The sequence below is a fragment of the Venturia canescens genome, chromosome 9 (genome assembly GCF_019457755.1).
Source record: "Venturia canescens isolate UGA chromosome 9, ASM1945775v1, whole genome shotgun sequence".
NCBI lineage: Eukaryota > Metazoa > Arthropoda > Insecta > Hymenoptera > Ichneumonidae > Venturia > Venturia canescens.
This window is the reverse complement of record NC_057429.1, coordinates 7,514,281-7,538,472: the sequence shown is the minus strand read 5'-3', so window position 1 is coordinate 7,538,472 and position 24,192 is coordinate 7,514,281. Positions and strand designations below refer to the sequence as shown.

General features: G+C 44.1%; 3 protein-coding genes across 3 annotated transcripts; all 3 read right to left on the bottom strand.

The window, feature by feature from the left end:
- Positions 1-6,796: 6,796 nt before the first annotated feature.
- Positions 6,797-10,608, bottom strand: LOC122416552 (uncharacterized). The gene is made up of 3 exons (XM_043429621.1): positions 9,587-10,608; positions 8,675-9,473; positions 6,797-8,467 (listed from the first exon to the last, which is right to left on the bottom strand). Exons 1-3 carry the CDS (start codon positions 10,606-10,608, stop codon positions 6,797-6,799), a joined length of 3,492 nt encoding a protein of 1,163 aa, XP_043285556.1.
- Positions 10,609-10,719: 111 nt separating this feature from the next.
- Positions 10,720-11,562, bottom strand: LOC122416551 (uncharacterized). Its single transcript, XM_043429619.1, has one exon. The coding sequence runs from the start codon at positions 11,560-11,562 to the stop codon at positions 10,720-10,722; it is 843 nt and encodes a 280-aa protein (XP_043285554.1).
- An 8,213-nt stretch (positions 11,563-19,775) lies between these two features.
- LOC122416550 (putative uncharacterized protein DDB_G0267840) lies at positions 19,776-21,521 on the bottom strand. The gene has a single exon (XM_043429618.1). The coding sequence runs from the start codon at positions 21,519-21,521 to the stop codon at positions 19,776-19,778; it is 1,746 nt and encodes a 581-aa protein (XP_043285553.1).
- Between the last annotated feature and the right edge of the window lie 2,671 nt (positions 21,522-24,192).

The following is a 24,192-nucleotide window of genomic DNA, read 5'->3' as shown; positions in this document are numbered from 1 at the left end:
TCCTTGGACTTTAGCAATTTTTTCCCTTGTACTTTAATTTGTTATGCTTATGGAGAACACAAGGGCACGGTGGAAACCGAGTTGGAGGCCGAGATATGATTTTCGGCTTGTAACTTTGGTTTCCCCTAAAAAAGACCTATTTTTCGTCAAAATTGTACCGAAAATATTTCGGCACAGGTGTGTCCTTGGACTTTGGCCATTTTTTTCCTTGTACTCTAATATGTTTTGGCAATTAGGAACCCAAGAGCACGGTGGAAAGCAGGTTGGAGGCCAAGATATGTTTTTCGGCTTGTAACATTTGTTTCGTCGAATAAAGACCGATTTTTCGTGAAATTTGATGTGAAAAATTATCACCATGGATCTATCCTTAGACTTTGGCGATTTTTTCCAAATCTTCATGCCAACAAAGAAGAGAAGTAGAGACTTCTTTAATAGAACAGATTTTTTTGATCTCTTTTCTCCAAAATTCAAGTGAAAGATAGACAAAATTCAATGCACAACAAATCCAACAGAATTGACCATTTTTAAATGTCGCTTTTGCATTCTGCATCTAGAGATTTTAGTGTCATCCAAAACATGCCCTTGACCAAAAATATTTTCAAAGTTTGCAAGTGGCCGCTGAGATCCAATTGTCTACAGTTTGACTGTTACCAAAAAAAAGCACCAGAAAATTTCTAACGTTTATTATGCCAGAATTCAACAGAGCAACAGAATTCAAAAAGGTTCACGGTACCTGCATTGATTTTGGAGGAAAACAATTTTAGGACAAATTAAAAATGAATTTAGAAATTTAAAAACTCAGAATAGAATTTAGAAAAAGGAAAATTTAGGAATATAGAAAATCTGAAGACTTTTGAGATGAATTTTCCAGATTACATGTTACGGTTGGAGTGAATAATTTGAATGATTGGCACACATGCTGCGACACAGAAATATGAAAGTTTGGAGGTATTCGCTTCATAGCAGTAATACAAACTTCAATACTATTTGAAAAGAAACACTTTAAATCTTGCTGAACCAAGATCCATTACATATTACCATAATCAAAGATGGGGGGTGATACTTAGCACACATATTTATGCACAGAAATTTCAGATTTCGCAAGGATCTACTGCGATTCAGTATATCTACGCAATGAGTTTTGAAGACAGCAATTTCAAATCTATTCATAAGTGAGCAACTGAAGACTTTTCTAATGAATTTACCCTCTTGACATTTCCTCTGAACCCATAAAGTTTTTGAGATACGCCACAATTTCTGAAACTCCTCGTTTTTAGCTAAAACTAAGATAATTTTGCGAAAAAAAATCGTACGGTATTTTTAAAAAACAAAAATAAAGCTTTTTCTATCCCCTCTAAAGCTGTTATGGAGGAAAGTCGAGAAAAAAATTTCTACTCGATAGGCAGCGTGTTTACGAAGGCCAAAAATATGTCGAAAAACGATGCTGTTCTGAAGCGCGTGCTAGCTAAAAAAAAAAATTGTAAAAAATAATAACATGTGGCAAATTAAGAATTAATTTATCCTCTTTAAAATTACGTTTGTTAAATTCGATTCGGTTGATTTTTTATTGAGCTATCAAACTTTTAGTGTGGGTAGAAATTTCGACGGGTGACCCCAAACTTTTGGACGGGAGTGTGTATATATATTGTAACGTAACGCTCTTGCCGACCCGGCCTGAACGCCGCCACGCGTCGGTTCGAGCTACCTTAATTCTAAAAGGAGCAGGTATGAACGAGACGAGAGACAAGAATTGTGTTGATAAGATAACAAAATGAATTTATTAAACAATACTATTATGTTTTTACAAAATGATACGCGTTTTTAATTTTAATCTTTGTCTGTCCGCGTTGTTTGACCAAGTCAGGCGAGAGAAGACTCGAAAGACCCGGAAAAACGGAGCGTTTTTCTGTATGAAATTTCGATTGAATTTTCAAATTTGTTTTTGTTTTATACTATAAAGAACGCTTTATGGTTTATCGTGCCCCTGCTTATTCTATTGCCTCTCCTTTCCGCTTGCATGAGATTTTTCAGACAAAAAACAAACAAAAAATAATGAAATTCGCAACACTAAAAATTGACAACCGATGTCCTGTAATCCTATCCGCTTGAGCCAGAGTCCTTACGCTTGCTGATAATTCAAGAGTGTTGAACGCTTTTGTTTTTACAATTCCTTATGTTTCTTGATTGCTTTTGACGCTATACAAACTCTAGTCTCACCGCTGCCTCTTGAATTAACGTTTTTGCTTACTTGTTGATTGTTTTTACTCGTTATAATTGATTATAATTGGCTCGGATAATTTATTTTAACTTTGGAGTCGTACAATGGACTATGGATTCTTAAATTATTGAATTCTAACGCTAATCAATTCGTTCGACCCAACCAAATCGGATAAATTATGAAACAATTTTGAATTTAATAATAATTAATCATAAAATCATTTATTTACCGCCTCTATTCTCAATAAACCAAAAAAAAAAATGCTAGGTGGAAAGTTTGTGCTTGACCACGGGCCTCAAACGTCGCCGAATGGCGCCAATGCCCAAAAACACAAGACAGGTTAGGATGTGAACCCCAGACCACGGGCTCGATACGTCGCCGAGTCTCGCCAATGTCCTGAGCATTCACTAGGTTAGGTAATTTTGCCCATGGACCACGGGATCGATACGTCACCGAGACTCACCAATGCCCCGTGCAGCAAAATTCGGAAATTACAGGTTATGTGGAATGGACCCTGGACTACGGGATCGATACGTCGCCGAGTCTCACCAATACCCCAGGCATCCAAAGGAGTAATAGGAAAAAGGATTTTAGGTTATATCAGAATAGAGTGTATTTTTCTATTTGAGTCTGCTAGTTCTTCTAGGAGATCCGAGTTGGTTCTAGAGGTAGGGTGAACAGCCTCTCGAATGAGCCGTGCGCCCACTCTTATACCCCGTTCCCCACTCTAAATTCTCTCAAACGCCGAATTTCTCTATTTTGGACGCGTTCTGCGCATTCCTTTGTAACGGGCTCCACAATTGGCCCGCTGCCTTAATTCGCGCCTTGTTATTGGCTGATCGCTATTTTGCCCGATGCGCCGAATTCCGCTTTGATTAATTTTCAGCTCAGCATGATTTTAAAATAATGAAACCACAATGTCAATTGTTGTTGTTTAATTATTTGAGTGATTTGGCTTCATTGTTTCATTTAATTTAATTTTGTTTGAAAAATCACAAAAAGTCACGTTCGGGTTCCTATAGCCCATGAACGCTTAGCCCCGCGCATGCGCTGTGATCAAGCATCTCGCTCTATTTGAAATAACACAAATTTTCTACAAGCTTTAATCTTTTCTCTATTTTTCTTTGATAGCGGCTATTTTTCCCGACATTTTGAGCCTAATTACGCTCATATTGATAAATAAAAAGTTTGAAAACAATTAGAATAAAGAAATTATGATTTAGTTTGATTTCTTGCCAAGTGGCGCTGTTCGGAGCGTTGCCCGCCGGCTCGCTCGGGCCTTTGTGCCAGTCGCCAACATGGCCGCCGGTTGGGACGCACGCCCGTCATCGCGCCGCGATGTTTTTCGCACGCGTAGTATTAGATAGTTCGAGCGGGCTCGGGCCGCTACGCGAGTGTTACGTCTCAAATGCCCCCCAGAACAAAAAGATCTTTGAAATGATGCTTTTTGTTCTCAAAAACTCATTTAAAGAGTCAAAACAAAAGAAAAATACAAAATTTCAAACTTTCGAAGGCCGAAAATGGGATTGGGACCGTAGACAATTTAAAAATGCAATTTGATTTGGGGATAAAGGGAGGACAGGGCGATGATGTCTTGAAGATGATGATTTACAGGTTTCTCGATGTTCTTGATGTTTTTCAGCTTGTCTCCTATCAGCGGAGTTGATTGACCTCGTTCATTTGTTCTTCTTCCAAGTCTAGGAGTCGCAGATGTTCTAGCTGTCTCAGCTCTGCCGCAATAGGATTGAAAGGCTCCTGTAGTTGCTCTCCATTCGCCAATCTTTGTATTTCTTCAGGCGTCGCACACTTTACGTCGTCCCGAAGGCTGAATTGATATTCGCCAGGTAGAGCATATTGGTGCCTGACCAAGCTTTCTCCCAGATTGACCCGTTGAGGTGTTATGAAAAGGTGAACTTCGTGGCCCTTCTTCGTAGGATGATCGCCGATAATAGTGATTCTAGCTTTTTGATCAACCAGCTTCCGTTGATAATGGAGGCTGCAGGTCATCTCCCATCTGTTTCCATAAAATGGCCTGATTCCCGAAATGAATGCTTTCGTGCAGAAAGAAGGCACGTTGACATATTGATGAGGTAGATTCTGAAGCTCATGAACCGGATGCATGTGAGTGACCCCTCTATCGATAAGCAGTAGGGTAGCTTCTCCATCTTCCACATCGACCAATTTCCCTCTGTAGGCCGTTTCTTGACTGACGACCGCGTATATTCGGTCGATGGAAGCATAAACCCTTGGATAGTGGTTTCTTTCTGCGATGTCGGTGAATAACTGCTCCGCGAATGCACACAGTTCCTCAAATTTTGTCAGAGTTGTGTAAGAAAAATTTGTTGGGTTAAGGAACTCCAGTATGATGATCTCGAAGCTTCCTTCCCAGGTCGCTGGCCATGGAGAAGGCGTTGGAACTCCTGAAATGACTGGGTCGATTCGCATCTTGGTGGATGTAGAGATTTAGATTCTCAAAGTCGCTTTGAACAACGAGGTAGAGCTCCCGATGTCGTCCAATCGCTTGGGTAGCTCCCGGTGTTGTTTGAAGCTTGACAGAGGCTCGAATGACGCTCCGGAGCCTGCTGCTCCGACCTTTATACTCTTTCTCCATCCCCACTCCTTTCACTTTCCCCACTTCTCTATTTCGTTCCATTTTACCCCACTTTGCCTTTTTCAGTCCCTTCTCGCACCACATTCATCCATTTTACCCCACTTTTATTATTTTTGTCTTCCCATTAGTTCATATTTTCCCCCTCTTTCGCTCGTAGCCTTATTATTCGTCCCTTTTATCTCTTATTACTCCCACTCCCTTCTTATTCGTCTATTTCATTCCCTTTATTGTTTTTTATCCCCACTTTTCTTTTTATTTTCAGGTTTTCATCATCATTATTATTATTATTTTTTTTTTTTTAGGTTTATTGTTTTTTCAATTTCAGCGCCGTGTTTCTTTTTCTTTTTTTCTTTTTACAAGTTTTATTTTCAGGATCTCAACGCTCCCTTTTTCTCGTCCCTTTCACCATTCATTCTTCTTTTATTTTCAGGTTTATTCTATTCTACAATTTATTTTCTTTGATTTTCAGGTTCTTTGTCATATTTTCAGGATTCTTCCTACCCCGCTCTTAAATTTCCTATCCCCTATTCTACTCCAATTCCATACTCCTCGTACTCCCTTAATTCTTCTTATTCCTTATTTCGTTTTACCTTGGTTCATTTTACCCCAAATTCTTCTCATTTCTCCCAACTTCTCCTCTTTCCTCTCCTTTTACTTTCTCCTTAATCTCTTTTACCCCATTTTCCTCTCCCTTTTCACTTTTACCCCCTTCATCTCATTCCTCTTCTCCTCTTTTTTTTTTTTTTATTTCAGCAGTTGAGTAATTATTTTTCGTCGTTTTCCGGAGTAATTTTTTTTTTTTTTTTTTTTTTTTCGGTAGGTAAGTACTCTTTTCATTCTATTGCTATTTTAATTATTTTCTAATCATTTTTGTTTTTCTTTTTTAGGTTCGCGGACTCCAGGACATCGGCCTCATCGGTAAGTAACTTTTCTATATCTTTATAATTGGATTTAGTTTTTTTACTAATTTATTTTTCTTTTTCAGGCGCGGAGACCATCGATAGAATGATTTTTCATGTTTTTCAGGTATGGATGCATCCAGGACATCGAATCATGATTTCAGGTTTAATCGTCTTCAGTAAATGGACACAATGTGCATAGTAAAAAAAACGTCATTTATTTATTCATTTTATCTTCGACGTTCAACAATTTCGTTGTGCTAGAAATACTCTTAGCTGAGGGGGATATATAAACCCCTTTTCCTCATTTAATATTCAAACAATTTCTTGTTTGTGATAATTGATAAATAATTCACAACAGGAGGGACAGTCACACCCCATATCCTAATTTTACAATTTGATTTCCATTTATAACAATTGTTTTTGCAAGGAGTCTGGTGTAGGTGGTAAACGAATAATAAGTACGCCGGTGGTGCGAGAAAAATAGTGAGGAATTTATTGTTCCGCTGTTCTATCTTAAGTACAGTATTTGCCCGACAATTAGTGCGGTTAAGCCCGATGCTGAAAATGGCGAGTTGACCCGGTGTTCGTCGAGCACGTGCGAGACGAACAAGATGGACGACCGAAGCGTGCTCGTGCGAAAGAACCCGATGATTTTTTGAGATATTCCGTTAAAATGAGTCCGAGAGAATGTTCCGTTAAATGCGCAGAGTCTGTGTAATGATTTGAACCGAAAATGAATAAGAGAACCCGAATTTGATACCGAAAACTGGTGAGAAGGTGAGATGCAGTGATTAGCCGTATTGCACGCTTCAGCGACCGGATCAAGACTGAGGCATCAATCATGGAGATCGATGATGAAGCCCCGCGCACATGCGCGGTGTGCTTCCCCGGTCCCGTGCTAATTACTGCCCAGGAGGTGGCGACGCCCCCCGTGAGCGCGTGAAACGAGCACCCGGCTGCTCTAATTGCACGCGCCCAAAATGTCCGAACCCGCGAACTGGCGACGCCAGCGGCGGAGCGCGAGAGCCCGGCCCGAATTCTCTCGCGCTACCGTCGAGGCCTCGCTCAATCCTGAACATTCCGCCCGCCATCGGCAGCAGTGCTGTCGATTGATCCCGGTTGAGGCACTGGCAAGAGTGCCAGTTTGGTGATAGGCCGTGTGAGTGTGGTCGTCGCCGTTTTGAGAGTAACCACCCGTGTGAGCCCGTCCTTTCCCGGATGTAGTTGTGTGACCCGTGCCCGTGGCCACTTTGTGGGTGACGTGTTTTCGTTCATGAGTAGAACCATAGACCCGACCCGGATGTCGTGACTCGGATGATGCCATTTTGATATAGCCTGCTGCCGTTGCAGGTATCCCGATGACCAGTGCTCCCAGTAGTATTGAACCCGTTCCTGGAGCCATTGCCACCGTGTGAGGCGACCTTGAGGCACATCCCGTAATGAGGGCTCAGGAATGGAGGTGAGTGTGTCCCCGATGAGAAAATGCCCAGGGGTGAGAACCGAATAATCATCCGGGTCATCCGACAGAGGCTCCAACGGCCGCGAGTTGAGTATGCCCTCAATTTGTGTGAGAAGAGTCGTAAATTCTTCAAACGTGAGACTGGCATCCCCAATCGTCCGCCGGAGATGATACTTGACCGATTTTACTGCGGCCTCCCATTTTCCGCCCATATGAGGTGCCCCCGGTGGGTTGAACACCCATTTAATCCCGTCAGTTGCCCCAGTGTGCTGAATGAGTTCGGATTCCCGTGTACCCGTTTTGAATAATTGTTGTAGCTCCGCTGCTGCACCCTGAATGTTGGTTCCGCAATCACTTTGGATCGTGTGCGGAATCCCGCGTCTGCCCGTGAACCGTCTGAGTGCTGCGAGGAACCCGTCCGTGGTTAAATCTGTAACAACTTCCAGGTGCATAGCGGAGGTAGCGAAACAAACGAAAATGCACAGCCAGCCTTTGTGACATTTGCTCCCACGCCCGCGCCAGCTTTTGAGTGAAACTGGCCCCGCGTAGTCGACCCCCGAGAAGAGAAACGGCCTTGCCGGCGTAACCCGTGAGATTGGCAACTGACCCATTAGTTGCTGTGCCTTGAGCGCCCAGAAGCGCGCGCACCGCACGCAACGCAAAATGTATGAGCGTACTGGCCCACGCCCGCCGATGATCCAGCAGCTCTGCCGTAGATAAGCCAGAGTGAGTTGAGTCCCGCCGTGGAGAGTGTGCTCGTGGGCATCAGCGATGAGAAGTGCCGTAAGTGGTGAGTCCCGAGGGAGAATGACTGAGTGCTTGCAATCAGGTTGTAAGGCTGAGTGCTTCAGCCGTCCTCCCACCCTGAGAATGCCTTGATGATCTATGAAGCCCGTTAATCGCGTGATCGGATGCGATTTCGGGAGAGTGTAGCCCGATGTGAGTGTTTTAAGCTCTGAAGTGAAGTATGCTCCCTGAATGGCTTTCACCCAATAAAGCCGTGAGTTCTCCAGGTCTCCCGGTGTGATGTTGGCTGAACCCGATGTACCGTCGCCCGCTCTTTTCAGGTTTGTAATCACCTTGAAGAGCCATGAGGTGATTCGCAACAACCGTGTGAGAGATGAGTATTTCAAGATGAGATCGTAAACCGGTGAGGGTGATGTTGCGAGTGAGAGTGTAAGACCTGGCCGCTCTTCGAGCGCCGCTGCGTCCCCCGTCCCGATGCGTTGAGTTGGCCAATGGAATGAGTCTCTTGCTAACCAGTGAGGCCCGTCCCACTATGATGAATGTCGCGCGAGTTGTGAGATGGTTAGCCCCCGTGATGCGCAATCCGCTGGATTGTCCCGACCCGGTGTGAATCTCCATTGGGCCCGTGGCACGAGCTCCTGTGCCAGTGATACCCGATTCCGAACAAAATCCTTCCAACGTGAAGGATGAGAAGTGACCCAAGTGAGCGTTACCATTGAGTCCGTCCATAGGTATACCCGTGAGTCATCAAGGCCCAGCACGTTTTGCACGTGGTGTGTGAGTTTAGCAAGCAGCACCGCTGCTGCGAGCTCCAACCGAGGAATTGTGAGCCGTTTGATCGGTGCGACCTTAGTCTTAGCGCAGACTAGTGAGACCGTTGTTTGATTACCCGCGCCCGAAACCCGAACGTACACAGCTGCGCCCATTGCTAGTTGAGATGCATCCGAAAACCCGTGTAGTTCGACCGATGTACCCGTCGCGATGTTGAGCCACCGCGGTACCGAAACCGTCCCGATATGCGATAGTTCCTGCCGAAACGCGACCCAGGAGTTGCGAACTTCCGTTGACACGAGGTCATCCCAATTTAACTTTTCTAACCAAAGCCTTTGTAAGAGAACTTTGGCCCGAATCGTTACCGGTGAGAGAAAACCCAATGGATCGTATAATTGTGCGATCTCCGAGAGAATGATGCGTTTCGTGATTCCGTCCCCGGCTGTGTACTTGTGAACCGTGAATTTGAACACGTCCGTGTGAGGAAGCCATGCGAGACCAAGGACTTTTGTCTCCCATTCTTCAAATACCCGAGCGTTTTCCGTTGATGAGGTCGCTCCGACCGCCGTGAGAAGCTCCGGATGATTGCTCTGCCACTTGGCCAGAGGAAAGCAGCCCGCTGTACAAATCCCGATGAGTTGCTCCGCTTGCGTGATGAGATCTGCGAGCTGGTCAGCACCGCCGTAAATATCGTCCACATATCGCCCCTTTGTAAGAGGGGCGACAGCCTCGGGATATTTCCCGCCCGTCCCGCGAGGAATGGTGCTGACCGAGTACCGTAAGTGACCGTGGTGAGATGGAATGGAACGACCCGCCCGCCCTCGTCCACCCATAAAATGCGTTGTAAGTCCCAATCACTTTCGTGAACCCGAATTTGCCGGAACATCTTAACGATGTCGGTCGCGAAGACGAAACGGTGTCGTCTGACCCACAAGAGAACGTCCGAAATATCTCGCTGCAGTTTCGCGCCCGTGTGCAGAATGTCGTTAAGCGAAATTCCCGAATCTGTATTGCACGACCCGTTGAATACAACACGTAACTTTGTGGTGAGCACCCCGTGGTGCGGCAAGTAGTAAATAGGCCCGAGAGGGGCGTGATTGCCCGAGACTCGAGTCATGTGCCCCAATGATTCGTATTCCCCGAGAAACGTGTCGTAGAGGCCCTTGTAGCTTGAATCCCGATTGAGTTTGCATTGTAGTCGATGGAGACAAGACGAAGCTGTGTGAAAAGACCCGCCCAATGTCCCCGATGCGGATTTAACCGGCAATCTGACGACGTACCGCCCGTCTGAGTCCCGTTTGTGTGTCGTCAAGAAATGAGTCTCACATTCCTGCTCGTCAGGAGTGAGATGCGATTCGCCCGAGCCCGAGACTTCTTCCTGTCCCCAAAACTGTGTGAGGAGATCCTGAAGCTCCTGATACCCGTGATCCACTGCAGCGTGATGAACCAACCCGGCTGACTGTTGAGAAGAGTCCATAGGACCGAGAACGATCCACCCGAAAACCGTATTCTGTGCAATCGGTGTGCCGTGAGGCCCCCGCTTGATCTGCTCCCGAATGAGTTGCCCATAGATGTCAGCCCCGAGAATTAAATCGATGGACCCTGGTGAGAGAAATTCCGGGTCTGCAAGTGGAAGACCTTGCAGATGAGAAAGTGAGATGTTAGGAGGTGTAAATGAAGGGAGAGTAGGCATTAACTTTGACAAAATGTGAGCTTTTATTGAGACAATGTCCGATGAGTGCATAGACCGAAGCTTTACGCTAACCACCCCGCGCGTGTGGCCCGAATGCGTCCCGCCGATCCCGATGATCGGTATTACCGATGCTTCCCGGTGAAGCTTGAGTTGCTGCACGAGAGAAGCAGTGATGAATGTGATCTCCGCGCCCGTGTCGATCAACATTCGTACCCGGTGAGAAGCCCCGTGTGGTGTGATGAGGTTAGCTTGACCCGTTGCGAGAAGAACTGCCGGCCTGGCAGCTCCCGAGGCGGACAAAGTTAATGCCCCGTTGTCTCATGCGGAGCTTGATGAGGATGGTCCCGCCGTAGAGGCTCCCGATGCCTCGCCCGACTTGACCGAACGTGATGGTGCAGGAGTGCTCCCGTCCCGACTCCACCCGACGTGGATCATGGTGTGATGTTTCCGTTCGCACTCCTTGCACTTCGTCGTCGTCTGGCACGACGACACGTTGTGCCGACCCAAGCAATTAAAGCACAGCCGCAAGGACTGCACCTTTTCCCGCCGTTGCTCGTTGGTGAGCTCCCGAAATTTGGGGCAGGCGACGATGAAGTGCGCCTGCTGGCAGAGCGAGCATGATTGCTGGCTCCCCGTTGTTGCCGCATGAGCCCTTGCTGACGGCCTTGAGGATGTACCCGGTGCTGATTTGCTCGATCCCGTGTTGCTTCCGCTCCGAGAGTGAGGAGGACCCGTGGAGACAGCAGAGCCCTCAAGAGCCCGAGCCCGATTGGTGAGGAACGCCCGTAATTCTGCCAATTTTGGCTGATTTGGTGATTGGCCCGCTTTTGTTTCCCAGGCGACGCGACTCGAGGTGTCGAGACGTCGCGTGATCGCATACTCGAGAACCCAGTCCCAGTAGTCGATAGGTGCCCCCAGAACCCGGAGTGAGTTGTACGCCTCCGAGACGTCGTGGATGAGAGTGCGAAGATCCCGAGCAGAGTTTGGTGAGATGACCGTTGTGCGAAAAATGCTGTCCAGGTGAGAGCGGATGAGCACCCGTGTGTCGTTGTACCGATCCGAGAGAATCTCCCAAGCCGTTGCGAAAGATTCGGCTTCTATTGCGAGGCTGGCGATGAGTTTGGCCGCCTCTCCCGATGTGGCCGTCCGCAAATAGTGCATACGCTCGACATCAGTGAGCGATGCGTTGTCCCGAACCAAAGATGTGAATAGATCCCGAAATGAAATCCAGGCTGAGAAGTCCCCGGTGAATGTGGGTAGAGAGATCTTCGGAAGATTCTCCCTACCGATGGCTGCAGCGCCGCCCGATGTGGAAGCTCCCGTTGAGGAAGGCTGAATCTCGTCCCGAAACCGAGAAAGGATTGAGGTGATGCGCTGGTGCAGGTGGAACGCCTGCGAATATACGTCCCCGGTGACGTATGCTCCCGATAAGAACGCTGGCGTGCACGACTCCGAGATCGCGTCGTGCACCTGTGAGAATTTGCTCCACAGCTCCGTCGACTGCACCCGCAAATTGTCGAGCTGCGAAGGGGTGAAATCCCGTGCGACCGCCTGAGTCACCGTAGTGAGCAGTGACTCCAGGAGTTTTACCCGAGCGTTCTGTGTAGCCACCTTGAGCTCGAGCGGTCCCGTTGCCCGATTACCCACTCAAGGTGGGTTCCGTGTGCCCGGTGACGGTTCCCGGCTGCCCGATCGAGAATTATCCCGTGAGCGTGAGGTCAAATCCCGATTGCCCGCGTCCAGCTCCTGGAGTGAGGCTGCGGGGGAGACGTCCCGCCGCGGTGAGGAGGATCCCGGTGGTCCCGTTGGAGGAGCGACCTCGTGTCCCGTGGGGACGAGGAGGACCCGATGCTCTTCGCCCGGCTCCGCTTTTGGGTGTGAGGATTCCCCGTCCGACATGTTACCTGTTGAGCGCAACCGAATGATAGAACCGTCCGAAAATGCGAGGTATCCGATCCAAATGAGAAAGGGACCCAATTGCTCCCAAAGAATTGCGTGGAGCCCAATAACCGACAAAAATCCCCAAAAAAAAAAACCGGAGGATATTGTCCCGTAGTATGAATGCTGCAGCCCGTAATTTTTGTACAAGCCCGAAATGCTTGAAGAGACGAGGTGGCCCCGAACCCGCCCGACCCGCGCCACCTGTCACCGTTAATCCTGAAAGTGCACAGAATACCGATAAAGCACCCGCGAATTTGTCCAAAATTCGATAACGGAACGTCACTGTAAACCCGAATGCGAAGTGTCACTAATCACTGCTAGAACCCGTGAGAAATGTCCGTTGATCTTGCCCGAAGTCACTGGCCACTCCCGAGAGGTACCCAAGATTGCCCAAAAAGGTGTGAAAAACCGAGTAATTGCCCGTAACGGTCGTGAGAATTGTCCATGCATTGAGTTTAGCCGATGAGTTGCCGCCGAATGTCCGAATCCCGTGGAAAACCGATAAATTACCGATGCGCGGTAATGTGACCGTTACTTTACCGCCCCTGACCCGATGCCAGTGACTGATTACCGACTGCGCAGCGCCGCGCCGCGCCGCGCGGTGAGCGTCCCGAGAATGAGAGCCGAGATCGACGCCAATGTTCCCGCGCGCCGAGAGTGAGAGAGAAAGCGCTACCGCTGAGCCCGCGACCGCACACTTGCTTCACTTCCCGCACTGATGTCCATTTTCCCAAATAAATTGATGAATAAAGTTTGCGAAAACACTCACCCGATGTGAAGACTCACTGAGAAAAAACCCGTTGAGATCGAAGAATCGATGAGAGTGCACGGTCGATGACCAAGATGGCCGCCCGTTGAGCTTGAACCACGTGCGAACCACGCCGTGGAGACGAGAATGTTCGAAGTCCCGTTGAGATGCGATGCGCCGTGAAAAGCCCGTTGAATTTTCACTCACTTTTTACACCCACTCCGCGCGCACTTACCACCAGATCCGGCTCGAAGGACCAAAATGTTTTTGCAAGGAGTCTGGTGTAGGTGGTAAACGAATAATAAGTACGCCGGTGGTGCGAGAAAAATAGTGAGGAATTTATTGTTCCGCTGTTCTATCTTAAGTACAGTATTTGCCCGACAATTAGTGCGGTTAAGCCCGATGCTGAAAATGGCGAGTTGACCCGGTGTTCGTCGAGCACGTGCGAGACGAACAAGATGGACGACCGAAGCGTGCTCGTGCGAAAGAACCCGATGATTTTTTGAGATATTCCGTTAAAATGAGTTTGAGAGAATGTTCCGTTAAATGCGCAGAGTCCGTGTAATGATTTGAACCGAAAATGAATAAGAGAACCCGAATTTGATACTGAAAACTGGTGAGAAGGTGAGATGCAGTGATTAGCCGTATTGCACGCTTCAGCGACCGGATCAAGACTGAGGCATCAATCATGGAGATCGATGATGAAGCCCCGCGCACATGCGCGGTGTGCTTCCCCGGTCCCGTGCTAATTACTGCCCAGGAGGTGGCGACGCCCCCCGTGAGCGCGTGAAACGAGCACCCGGCTGCTCTAATTGCACGCGCCCAAAATGTCCGAACCCGCGAACTGGCGACGCCAGCGGCGGAGCGCGAGAGCCCGGCCCGAATTCTCTCGCGCTACCGTCGAGGCCTCGCTCAATCCTGAACAACAATAAAATAGTAAAATAGACAATAAACAATAATACAATAAAACAGATTCTCCTCTTTACGTCCCTTTCACTCTAATTTCCCTGATCTGAGTTCATTTCCAATTCTTATACGCATTTGTGTCATATCTGATTGATTAAAATCTATCTTTTGGTTGTTGGCTTCGTATTTCGCAAATAAACAAGTGAAAACCCCGCAATCAAACCCATTTAACTGACGCGGAATATCCTTCCTCGTTTCCAAAACCCATTCTTTCTCATTTATTTGTTTCTTGCCCCGTTCCCGTGCTTCTATTTTTATGTATTGGAGTAAGGTCTTCAAATATTGAGGGTTGTTTCTCCCCAAGCTGTCATAATACAAGATAGTTTTATGAATTACATTAATGACCCCCAAGCACCAATGCTGACCCAAATTGATTGGGATGAGAATCTTTTCAAATTCAAAAATATCAATCTTCTTTGTCCAGCGTTTTACTGCTGCATATCCGTTTAAATGTAAACGAGGAAAGAAAAAAGAGCTCATGGAGTGGATTTTAGAGCTGTCTTCTCCGGCAGATCGTCCTTCTCTTTCAATCAGTTCGAAATATGCGTTAATTATTTCGTCATTAAGCCAGTTCGAACCATGAAGCGTTTCCAAATCCTTCTCTAGCAGTTTATATTGGACGTTTATTTTTTTGTTCACCCGTCCTTCTCCTGGTTCCGCATTATTCTTCCTCTTCTCGTCTTTTTTTTCGGCACCATTCTCTTGCCCATTTTTTTCGTCCGGATTCCAAAAAAACTCGCCCGTCCTCCAAGTCGTCCAGTCGTCGTTTTCTACTCCGATTTTGCGCACGTGATTCTCTCGAATGGGTGAGAGAATTGCAGGAACGTTAAATTCCTCTTTTATCTTTTTAAAAAACTGATGTTTTGCGATCAAACTTAGAACGTTCTCCCGTTTTGCCTTTCGTTCTTCTCCAATCTCGATTTCTATAAGACGCCAACATGTCTGAACAGCTTTGTCCTTCAAACATTCTCCTGTCTGCGTGCTTTGATTTTGCTTGTCCCTTTTACATAAATCCACACTGACGATCGGAATAAATTTGGGTTTTTTCCATTTATTTTCCCCAAGGGCTCCTATTTCGAAATTCTCAACTTGAACATCCCATTCACCCTCTTCTTTCGTTTGCTGCGAAAAATTTTTTTTTTTCTACAGTCGTTTGGGTTGATGCGTCCATTTCAATGCCTAGAGTAATAATTCCGAGGATTATTTCTCGTCTTTTTCGATTTCCGTTATGCACCTTTTTTTTTGATTCATTTCATGTTCATGCCATTTTCTTTGCTTCCATTATGCCTAAAAACCTTTGTTTTACCTGTTTCTCGTACCAATTCTTCCTAATTCCTCCTGAAACTTGTTCTTCAAATCATTTGACGCGGGAGTCGTCTGTTTTGGTTGAGCGTTCGATGTTGAGTGAGGTCATGAACATGGTGACCGTTCTCGTTTAAATTCGGCTGTTACTACGCGAGTTCGGCTGCTTTCAGCGCCCTTGCCACGTACGGATTTTTCAAGAACTAAAATCTAGAGTCCTAGCTACGGGTACCGTCTGAAGTTTGCCACTACAGAAGCGTGACGTTACCAGAATTCAGAAAATTGTGTTTTTGACTGTTTTAATGGTTTTTCGAGTCATAATTCGTTTAATTAAGCCATAATGATGCATAATTAACCTTTCTTGATGATTATCTTCAAAAATATTGATATTTTTACTATCGGAAACATGTTTTTCATGATCTAGGGAATTAGTAGAGTGAGACAGAGCATGACACTGCTTGTTTTGTACATAACTTCCAATTTTTCAAAAATTTGGCTATCGTAAATTCGTTTTTGGACATTTGAAGTCTTTAAGTGTAATAAATCTGTATCCTTGCTAGTAACTTTTAGACAATCAACATTTTTATTGTCGGAAATCGTAATTTTGAATTAAAAAAATCGTTATTATTAATAAAAATAGTAATAAACATGTAATTTTCTCTTTTCTTTTGGATTTTATTTATTTTTTTGTGTTTTTCTATTGTTTTTATGTGTTTTAGGTCGTCCCGTAGGAAGAATATGAATCTCTCAGGTAAGTATCGATTTGACGTCACCCTGAGCATAAAATTGTAAGTTTTTTATTAATTTGAAAACTTTTTCCAGCGGATACGTTTGGAAGTAATAAATAAAGGTAAGTTACATGGTTTATAACAATACATCCTGGTAATTTAATTTGTAATTCGCGTTTTTGATCAATTTTTGTATTTTTTTAGGTTTGCGGCGTGGTACATGCCTCTCTCCATCTCGGTCTCCGGATTTTCAAGAATGAATGTTGCGGTGGCTATCTTCTTCTTAATTCTATATGGCCCCTCGTAAATCAAGAAGAATTTGGCCATTTTTTTATTTACAGGGTCGCTAACGTTGCACGCTTTGGCCAAAACTAAATCTCCCACATTAAATTGAATTAATTTGTGTTTTGAGTCGAATTTTCTTGCCCTATCTCTACCTTTTCTCTCTATCCTATTCCTGGCAAGCATTAATTTGGCTTCGATCCCGTCTTCCTCATCTAATTCCTCATCTCTCTCTATTTTAATCCAATTGTTCCAAATTCTTTGAGGCTTAACATTTTTCTGTATTTCAATGGGTGTCATTTCGGTTGTTTCGTGGTGTGTTTCATTCATACAGTCCTCGATAACCTTAACCCATTTCAGCCAGTCGGTGTGTTTATCGGTTAGAAATGTTCGAAAAAATCTACCGATCTCTCGATTGACTCTCTCTACTATGTTTTCTTGCGGATGCCTAATAGAAGAGAAAACTGGCTGAATTCCTTCGCTAGCTAATTTTCCTAGCCATAATCGCGAAGTAAATTGCGTGCCATGGTCAAATTGAAGCTTTTTCGGTTTTCCAAATTCGGGAATGTAATGGTTAAAGATTTTGTTAATTGTTGCTGGCGCTGTTGCCGCTTTTAAGGGATATAAAACAACAAATTTGGAAAAAGCATCAATTGTGACGAGGATGTGTTTCATTCCTCCTTTTGTCACGGGTAATGGACCAAAAAAATCAATTGAAACAATATCTCCCGGTCCCTCCGGAACGATATTTTGCTGTGCCGCATATGAATGCTGATTTGGGACTTTATTTCTTTGGCAAAAATCGCAAGAAGCAAGAATCTGTCTGATAGAGTGGTACAGTCTCGGGTAAGTAAAATCTTCTGTAATTATTTTCCATATTTTTTTAGCTCCTACATGACCATACATTTGATGTGTTTCAGATACCAGAGGATGGAGGATCTCTCTTGGCAGAACTATTTTCCCGGATTCGGAATTTATTGCTTTTAATAAAATATTACTTTTGATTTTATATTTATCGTTGTTTTCATTTTCTATGCCTTCCCTAATTACCCTAATTCTGTCTTCCCTTTCCTGCCAAACTCCTATTTGTTTAATCATTTGTTCCAATTCCTTCGATGGTTTGATCGCCAACATTGTGCTGATCACTATCTCCTTGCCCTTTCGCCCCCCAGTATCTGGTGGATTTAATCTGCTTAACACGTCGGCCACAACGTTCCTTTCTCCTGGACAAAATTCGAATTCGATATCATAGTCTTGAATCGCTAAAATCCATCGAGTTAGTCTCTCGTTTAATAACTGACAGTTTTTCAAAAATGTGATGGCTCGATGGTCTGTAATAACATCAATTTTTGTCCCAAGTAAATACGTTCTAAATTTCTTCAAGGACCACACAATTGCTAACAATTCTTTTTCGGTGGTAGTGTAAGCTAGCTCGGCCCCTTTCAGTGTTCTACTGGCAAACATTATCACTCCCAAATCGCCATTTTCATCTTTTTGAGCTAGGGTGCCCCCCAAAGCATAGCTACTTGCGTCAGTCTGTAAAATAAATCTCTTTTCTGGGTCTGGATGTTGTAAAAGAACGTCATCTACGAATAAATCTTTAATTCTTTGAAAGGCAATTTTCTCATCCTCTAACCAGCGCCATTTTGTTTCCTTTTTCAATAGTTTTAAAAGCGGGATTGTTTCCTCTGCATGTTTTTTAGTGAATTTAGTATAATAATTGATTAACCCCAAAAATCCTCTTAACTGTTTTAAATTTCTAGGTGCAGGGAAATCATGGATTGCCTTAATTTTCTCTGGCTGTGGCTTTATACCCTTAGTTGTCAAGATGTGACCTAGAAACTCTACTTCTTCCCGGAAGAATTTAGCCTTTTTTAATTTAATTTTCATTCCATGTTGTTGCAGTCGTTCTAGTAATTCGTCTAAATGTCTCATGTGTTCGTCAAAATTAGAGGAAATGCATAATAGATCATCTACAAAATTAATTACATGATCTCCCAAACCATGGAGAATGATGTCTAATGCTCTCAGTAATGCGGCAGTACTTGTTTTCAGTCCGAATGGTGTTACTGTAAATTCATAAACTTTTCCCCTATATCGAAACGCAGTATACTTCATTGAATCCGGATGAAGAGGGATCTGCCAAAAACTGTTTGTTAAATCTAGCGTTGTCATAACCTTTGCCGAATGACATTTTTGAAATATTTCCTCCATATTTGGTACTGATTCGTGATCGTTTGCCATTACCTGATTTAACTTTCTAGCGTCTAAACAAAGTCTAACTGTTCCATCTTTTTTTATTACCGGGATTATCGGATTAATCCACGGACTGTTCGATCTCTGTATTATTCCAAAATCTAGTAACTTTTCTATTTCTTTATCTACTTTTTCCCTATGCATTAGAGGAACCTCGTAAGCGTGTGCAACTATCGGCTTATCCGTTGTAATATCTAATCGATGCTCATAAACTGAAATTCTACCTGTTATTTTACGAAAGACTTCCCTTCTATTCCAAATTACTTCTTTATGTGCTTCCTTTTGTTCTAATGAGAGCTTAGTTTCTTCCACGATCTCGTTAATCTCTTCCAGAGTTATTTCCTCATCACTTCTATTATCAAAAATCAAGTTTTGGGTTGGCTCACAAATTTTCTCAATATTTCTCTTTTTAAATTCCAAATTTTGCTCTGGCTTAAAACTCTCTTCTTCTTCTTCTACTTCTTTAACTTTCTTTTCAAAAACAATTTCTCGCAAAAAATTTTCTTTTTCCGTAGTCCCTATCGTGGGTACTACATCAATAATTTCATTATATTTCACCTGGAGAGACATAGCTCCCAGGTCAATTAAACTTTTAAGCGGTTGCAAAGAATCTACGCCAAGCAACACATCCCTAATCAAGCCGGGCACTATCAAAAATTTTATGTAGGTTTTAATTTTTCCAATTTCAGTCATCGCCATTATTTGATTTCTAACTTTCGTTAACTTCCCTTTTATCGCTCCTTTCACCGTCACTCCCGTGACAGGCAAAAGTGGACAATCTTTCAAAATCTCCCTATTCTCCAAATAAAATTCCTCCGAAATCGTGGTGACTCTCGAACCTGAATCTACTAACGCTGTAACCTGAATACCTTCTATTTTAGCATAAATTTCTGGACACTCTATAATTGGCAAAGCTTCTTCATTTACTCCCTCTTCCATCAAAAACTCCCTAGTATCCGTAAAAATCGTGTTTATTGCCACTTTTATATCCTGAATTTCGTTTTTCGGTTTGTTTGCATCTCTCATTTGGTGGAGGTCCTCCGATAAACCATCCTGAGATTCTTTCTTTTTCTTTTTATTTTTCTTCGTTGTACCTCGTTCGTTTACTTTATTATTAATCTGATCATTGTTATTAAGCACGGGTACAACGTTTATTCGTTTCCCGCCCGAGATGTCGACGGCTGAGGCTCCTGATGGACCTCTATCGCTTGTATTTCTGGCTGTTGTCGTTCGTTGGTTTGACGGTGGTCGTTCGGATTATTCGGCGGCCGGTATCCTCCATTGTTCTGATGCGGTCTCCAATTCGGATTCTGATTTTGTCGATTATATCCGTTCTGTTGGTTATTATTTCCGTTATTTCGATTCTGCTGAGGATATCCGTTGTTTGGCCGCTGGTTATAATTTTGTTGATAATTGTTGTTGGGCCTTTGATTGTAATTTTGCTGGTAATTGCGGTTTTGTTGATTGTTCCAGCCGTTATTGTTGTTATAACCTCCATTGGGTCGGTTATTGTGGTTCCAGTTTGGGTTTCCACGGTTGAAATTGTTCTGATATCCACCCTGGTTATTCCAGTTGTTGTTTTGAGGCATTCGGAATGGCCTTTGCTCGTTTTTATTTTGATTTGGGTTCGTTGAGGTTTCTTTTTCTTTTTTTGAATTTATTGGACCATGCCGATCGATTTTACCCAGGAATTCGATCAATTGTTCTAGTGTTTTGAATCCTCGGCTGATTATAGTTGCCTGAATCTCATCCGTATAATGTTGCGAGAGTGATGCAATTATGTCTTCATCGCTTGGAGGAGGGATGAGATCCTTCGCGGCTCCGAAAATGTTAATCGTATATTCCACTTTCGATGTTTTATTATCCTTATCAGAGTAGTGTCCAAATTCGAGGTCTTTCCTCACTTTTCTCTGGACATCAGTGCTCCAGAAACGCTCAACGAATTTCTTCTCTACTTCCTCAAAATCCTCGACGCGATTTTCTATGAGAACCCACCACTCCTTTGCGGCTTTCTCTAGACATTGTCCCAGCAAATATTTCATTTCGGTGATCGTGGGGTTTGTTACCTCACAGTACCTCCGAAACTCCTTTATAAACTTCATCGGTCTTTTCCTTTCCGATCCATCGTATGTGGGAGGTTTAATTTTAATTCTGTTTGGATGCATGTCCATTGGCAACATCGTCCGAATCCTATCTGTTTTCTCTTCGGGCTCATAGTTTTCCTCTTCGTTCTCGGATTCGTCATCTGAAACTACTTTACTGGGCTTCGGGACGATCCGGGTGCTCTCAGTGTTTGGACTATGAATTTTATCCTTAGATTCGAGATTCTCCACCCTTTTCTTGATTGCGCTGACGTCAAGTTGTATTTGAGCCACACTAACCTCAATAACGGCACTTTTTGACTCATTTTCCTGTACTATTCTCGTTAAGCCCGTTACGTGACGTTTCATTGGGTCATAGATTTTATGGACATCACTAGCGATTGTGGCTTGCAGAGTCTTGAATTTTTCTGTAAATTCAGACCTCAAATCGCTAGTGGCCTGATTATTTCGTGCAATCTCGTTAGCCATGCTCTGGACTTGCGTTTTCATTTCTTTCATTGCGTCAATTAAGCTCATCAATAACTCATGATTTAATTCCGCGAATTCAATTTTCCCTTTATTTGATTTAGGGGTTTTAAATTCTTCCATTTTAATTTCTTCATTTTGATCTTTATTATCATCGTCAAATTTCTCTTGTTGTTCAAATCCAAAGTTACCGCGAGATTCATTAAAAATGTTCCCCGCCCCTGGAGGAGGAATTGAGGTAGTCAAATCAACATTTTGTGCCGTTCGCTCATCGGGATTTTGGAACCCGGAATCTCTCGCTGTTTCGTCTCTATCGGTCTTCTCTGCCATTTTGACGTGATTAATTAATTTCATTCAACAAATCTCACGCTCGTTTGCAATACCTGTCCCTGTTCGGGCGCCAGTTGTAACGTAACGCTCTTGCCGACCCGGCCTGAACGCCGCCACGCGTCGGTTCGAGCTACCTTAATTCTAAAAGGAGCAGGTATGAACGAGACGAGAGACAAGAATTGTGTTGATAAGATAACAAAATGAATTTATTAAACAATACTATTATGTTTTTACAAAATGATACGCGTTTTTAATTTTAATCTTTGTCTGTCCGCGTTGTTTGACCAAGTCAGGCGAGAGAAGACTCGAAAGACCCGGAAAAACGGAGCGTTTTTCTGTATGAAATTTCGATTGAATTTTCAAATTTGTTTTTGTTTTATACAATTGAGACAGGTATTTATTTCCTCGACTAATTCTGTCGAAATTACCTCCACCTGACGCGGTCTGGGTCAGTGACTGCCAGGGCTCTGTTTTATATAATTATGTTAAATAGATTTATTGGGCGCCAGCTAATACTCTTAGGGATTAGCAATAATATTTCAATTTCGTGTATTGACTCTTTTCTCAAAGGGGGGAAGTTGACGACCCGTAACGAGAAAAATGAGAGGAAAGGAAAGATCTCGTGAGAAAGAAAGAAAGAAACTTAGACAAGTACTTACTTTGAAACCTTCGTATAATGTCCAACCTCTCGATAATTTCGTTGACAAATAATATTTTTTTACTGAGCTTATTGACAAAATCTCGGGCCGGTAAATTCTCCGTTTGAACTATAAGTAGTTCCCAATATTTGACAAATAAATTCTCTTCAATATTTCAGGAATCTTGTCTATAAGAACCTTTTACAATAGTTATATTATTTCGCTACTTTCGCTATGACCGCCGATCGTACAGTGCTCTCCTAACGCTTTTCGGGATCCGGGAGTCCTCTATCCCCTCCAATTACTGCTTAGTTCGACCACTGATCGACGCGCAGGCGTCGACGAATTTGACGACACTTGTTCAGTCCTAGGGCGACATCTCTCAGACCCTAATCCAAAATCGATATAACATACCTACACGATCCAGGGCGCCTACGCATTACGTAATGGTCGAACAACTGAGGACGGAAAATGTTCGAGACTAGCTTCCTGTCACAATCTCCCCCTTCGAACCTGACGTCGTCAGTGAGACTATTGAGTCGCTAAATCCTTAAGGTAGGCAGCACCTGTAAAGTTCATTCCGTCTCCCACCTGAAATCAGTCCTTAAACATCGCATTCTTCTCGTTTTGGAGGGAGACATTAAATCATAACTCAAATTCACGCACGCAGAATACGATCTCATAGCTGAATGTAATTCGTTTCTTTTGAGGAGGTACGGACTAATTAATACTAATGTCTAGGAAAGACGTTACATCTAAGTGGACAAATGAAAATCGTTACGTTACTATTCGTAGATAAGTAATTTGACAAACGCACGTAACAAAACAAAACAGAAAAATTTTAATGAACTTAAGTATTATTGTCAAAATCATGTAAGGACGTTGCTTCCGTGTTATTTTCGTTGTTGGCGAAGTCTAGATGTTTCATGGCTGGTTTCGAGAGTCTCGGTGTTGTTTGTATTTTGACGGGACGACGACTTTGATCTCCTCACCGTCCGAAAGCTCGGGCCGTTCCTGCATTATTTCATCGAGGGATTTCTTTGCGAATGGTTCCTGCAAAGCCTGGATGGCCAACAGCCTCTTTTCTTTTGACAATTCTTCGGCGGTTGGAGCTGCCGGATTTGCCAACTTCTTCGTTCCAGCGAGAGCTTTTTCTCTAATCAGGAAGGAGCGAACTTGGTTTGCGCAATCCTCGGGATCGGAAAATCGGACCATTCGTCTTTTTAGTGTTCCCTTGGCTTCGTTGACAATATAACGATGATCTTCCGGAATCCATTCAGTCGGCCAGGTTGCATAATTTAACCTCAGCCAATCGACTAATCCCGCATAACGGATATTACAATCGGGACATTCCGGACAATAGAGGCTTAGATCTCTCGAGCACCCCAAACATCTTCCAAGGGCTATTTCGTGCTCGATTCCATGTGGATAAATACAGTCTTCTGCATCAAAACCATCTGCACCACATATTTGACAGAAACCGGGCCGGTACGGAAGTCCACAGTTCTTAAAATGGTGGTCACGGGAGCGGCAGTTGACGCAACCGGCCACGTGTTGTTTTCCGACCTGGCTGATGAAAGTTTGAGTGCCACGGCTGACTTTCTTTGACTCGAGACGACTCATCAGATGCTCGGCGCGTTTGTTTATCAATTTCTTAAGTAAGTCTTGGCTTAAGATTCGACAATCGGCCACATACAATGGGGGGCGATGTCCTTGTGCTGTCAATAATTCCGGGATTCCCAATTCCTGTACAACTTCGTCAAACGATGGAAGTTTATTTAATGGCAGAGGTTTCACCATTACCGACGGAGCGACTGACGCATCTTGAAGGTCAGTTGACTTTTTGGGTTCTCCAGAGACGTTCCTTTGCAACGAATGGGGTTTCGTCTCGACCCTCTTCCTTTTTAGGTTCTCAGCGTGGATTTCTGCCTCCGTGATTTTCTGTATTCAAGCCAGTTTTAATTTCGGTGGCGGAAGATCCCTGATTTTCCTAACCAGCTCTTCGACTTCTACGGAAATCCGTTTAGACGAAG

Coding starts and splice junctions, on each gene's coding strand:
- LOC122416552 (XM_043429621.1), bottom strand. CDS start 10,608: ATGTTGATCGACACGGGCGCGGAGATCACATTCATCACTGCTTCTCTC. Junction 9,474..9,586: donor GACATCGTTAAGATGTTCCG/GCAAATTCGGGT, acceptor GTACTCGGTCAG/CACCATTCCTCGCGGGACGG. Junction 8,468..8,674: donor TGGGCCTTGATGACTCACGG/GTATACCTATGG, acceptor CATTCATCATAG/TGGGACGGGCCTCACTGGTT.
- LOC122416550 (XM_043429618.1), bottom strand. CDS start 21,521: ATGGCAGAGAAGACCGATAGAGACGAAACAGCGAGAGATTCCGGGTTC.
- LOC122416551 (XM_043429619.1), bottom strand. CDS start 11,562: ATGCACTATTTGCGGACGGCCACATCGGGAGAGGCGGCCAAACTCATC.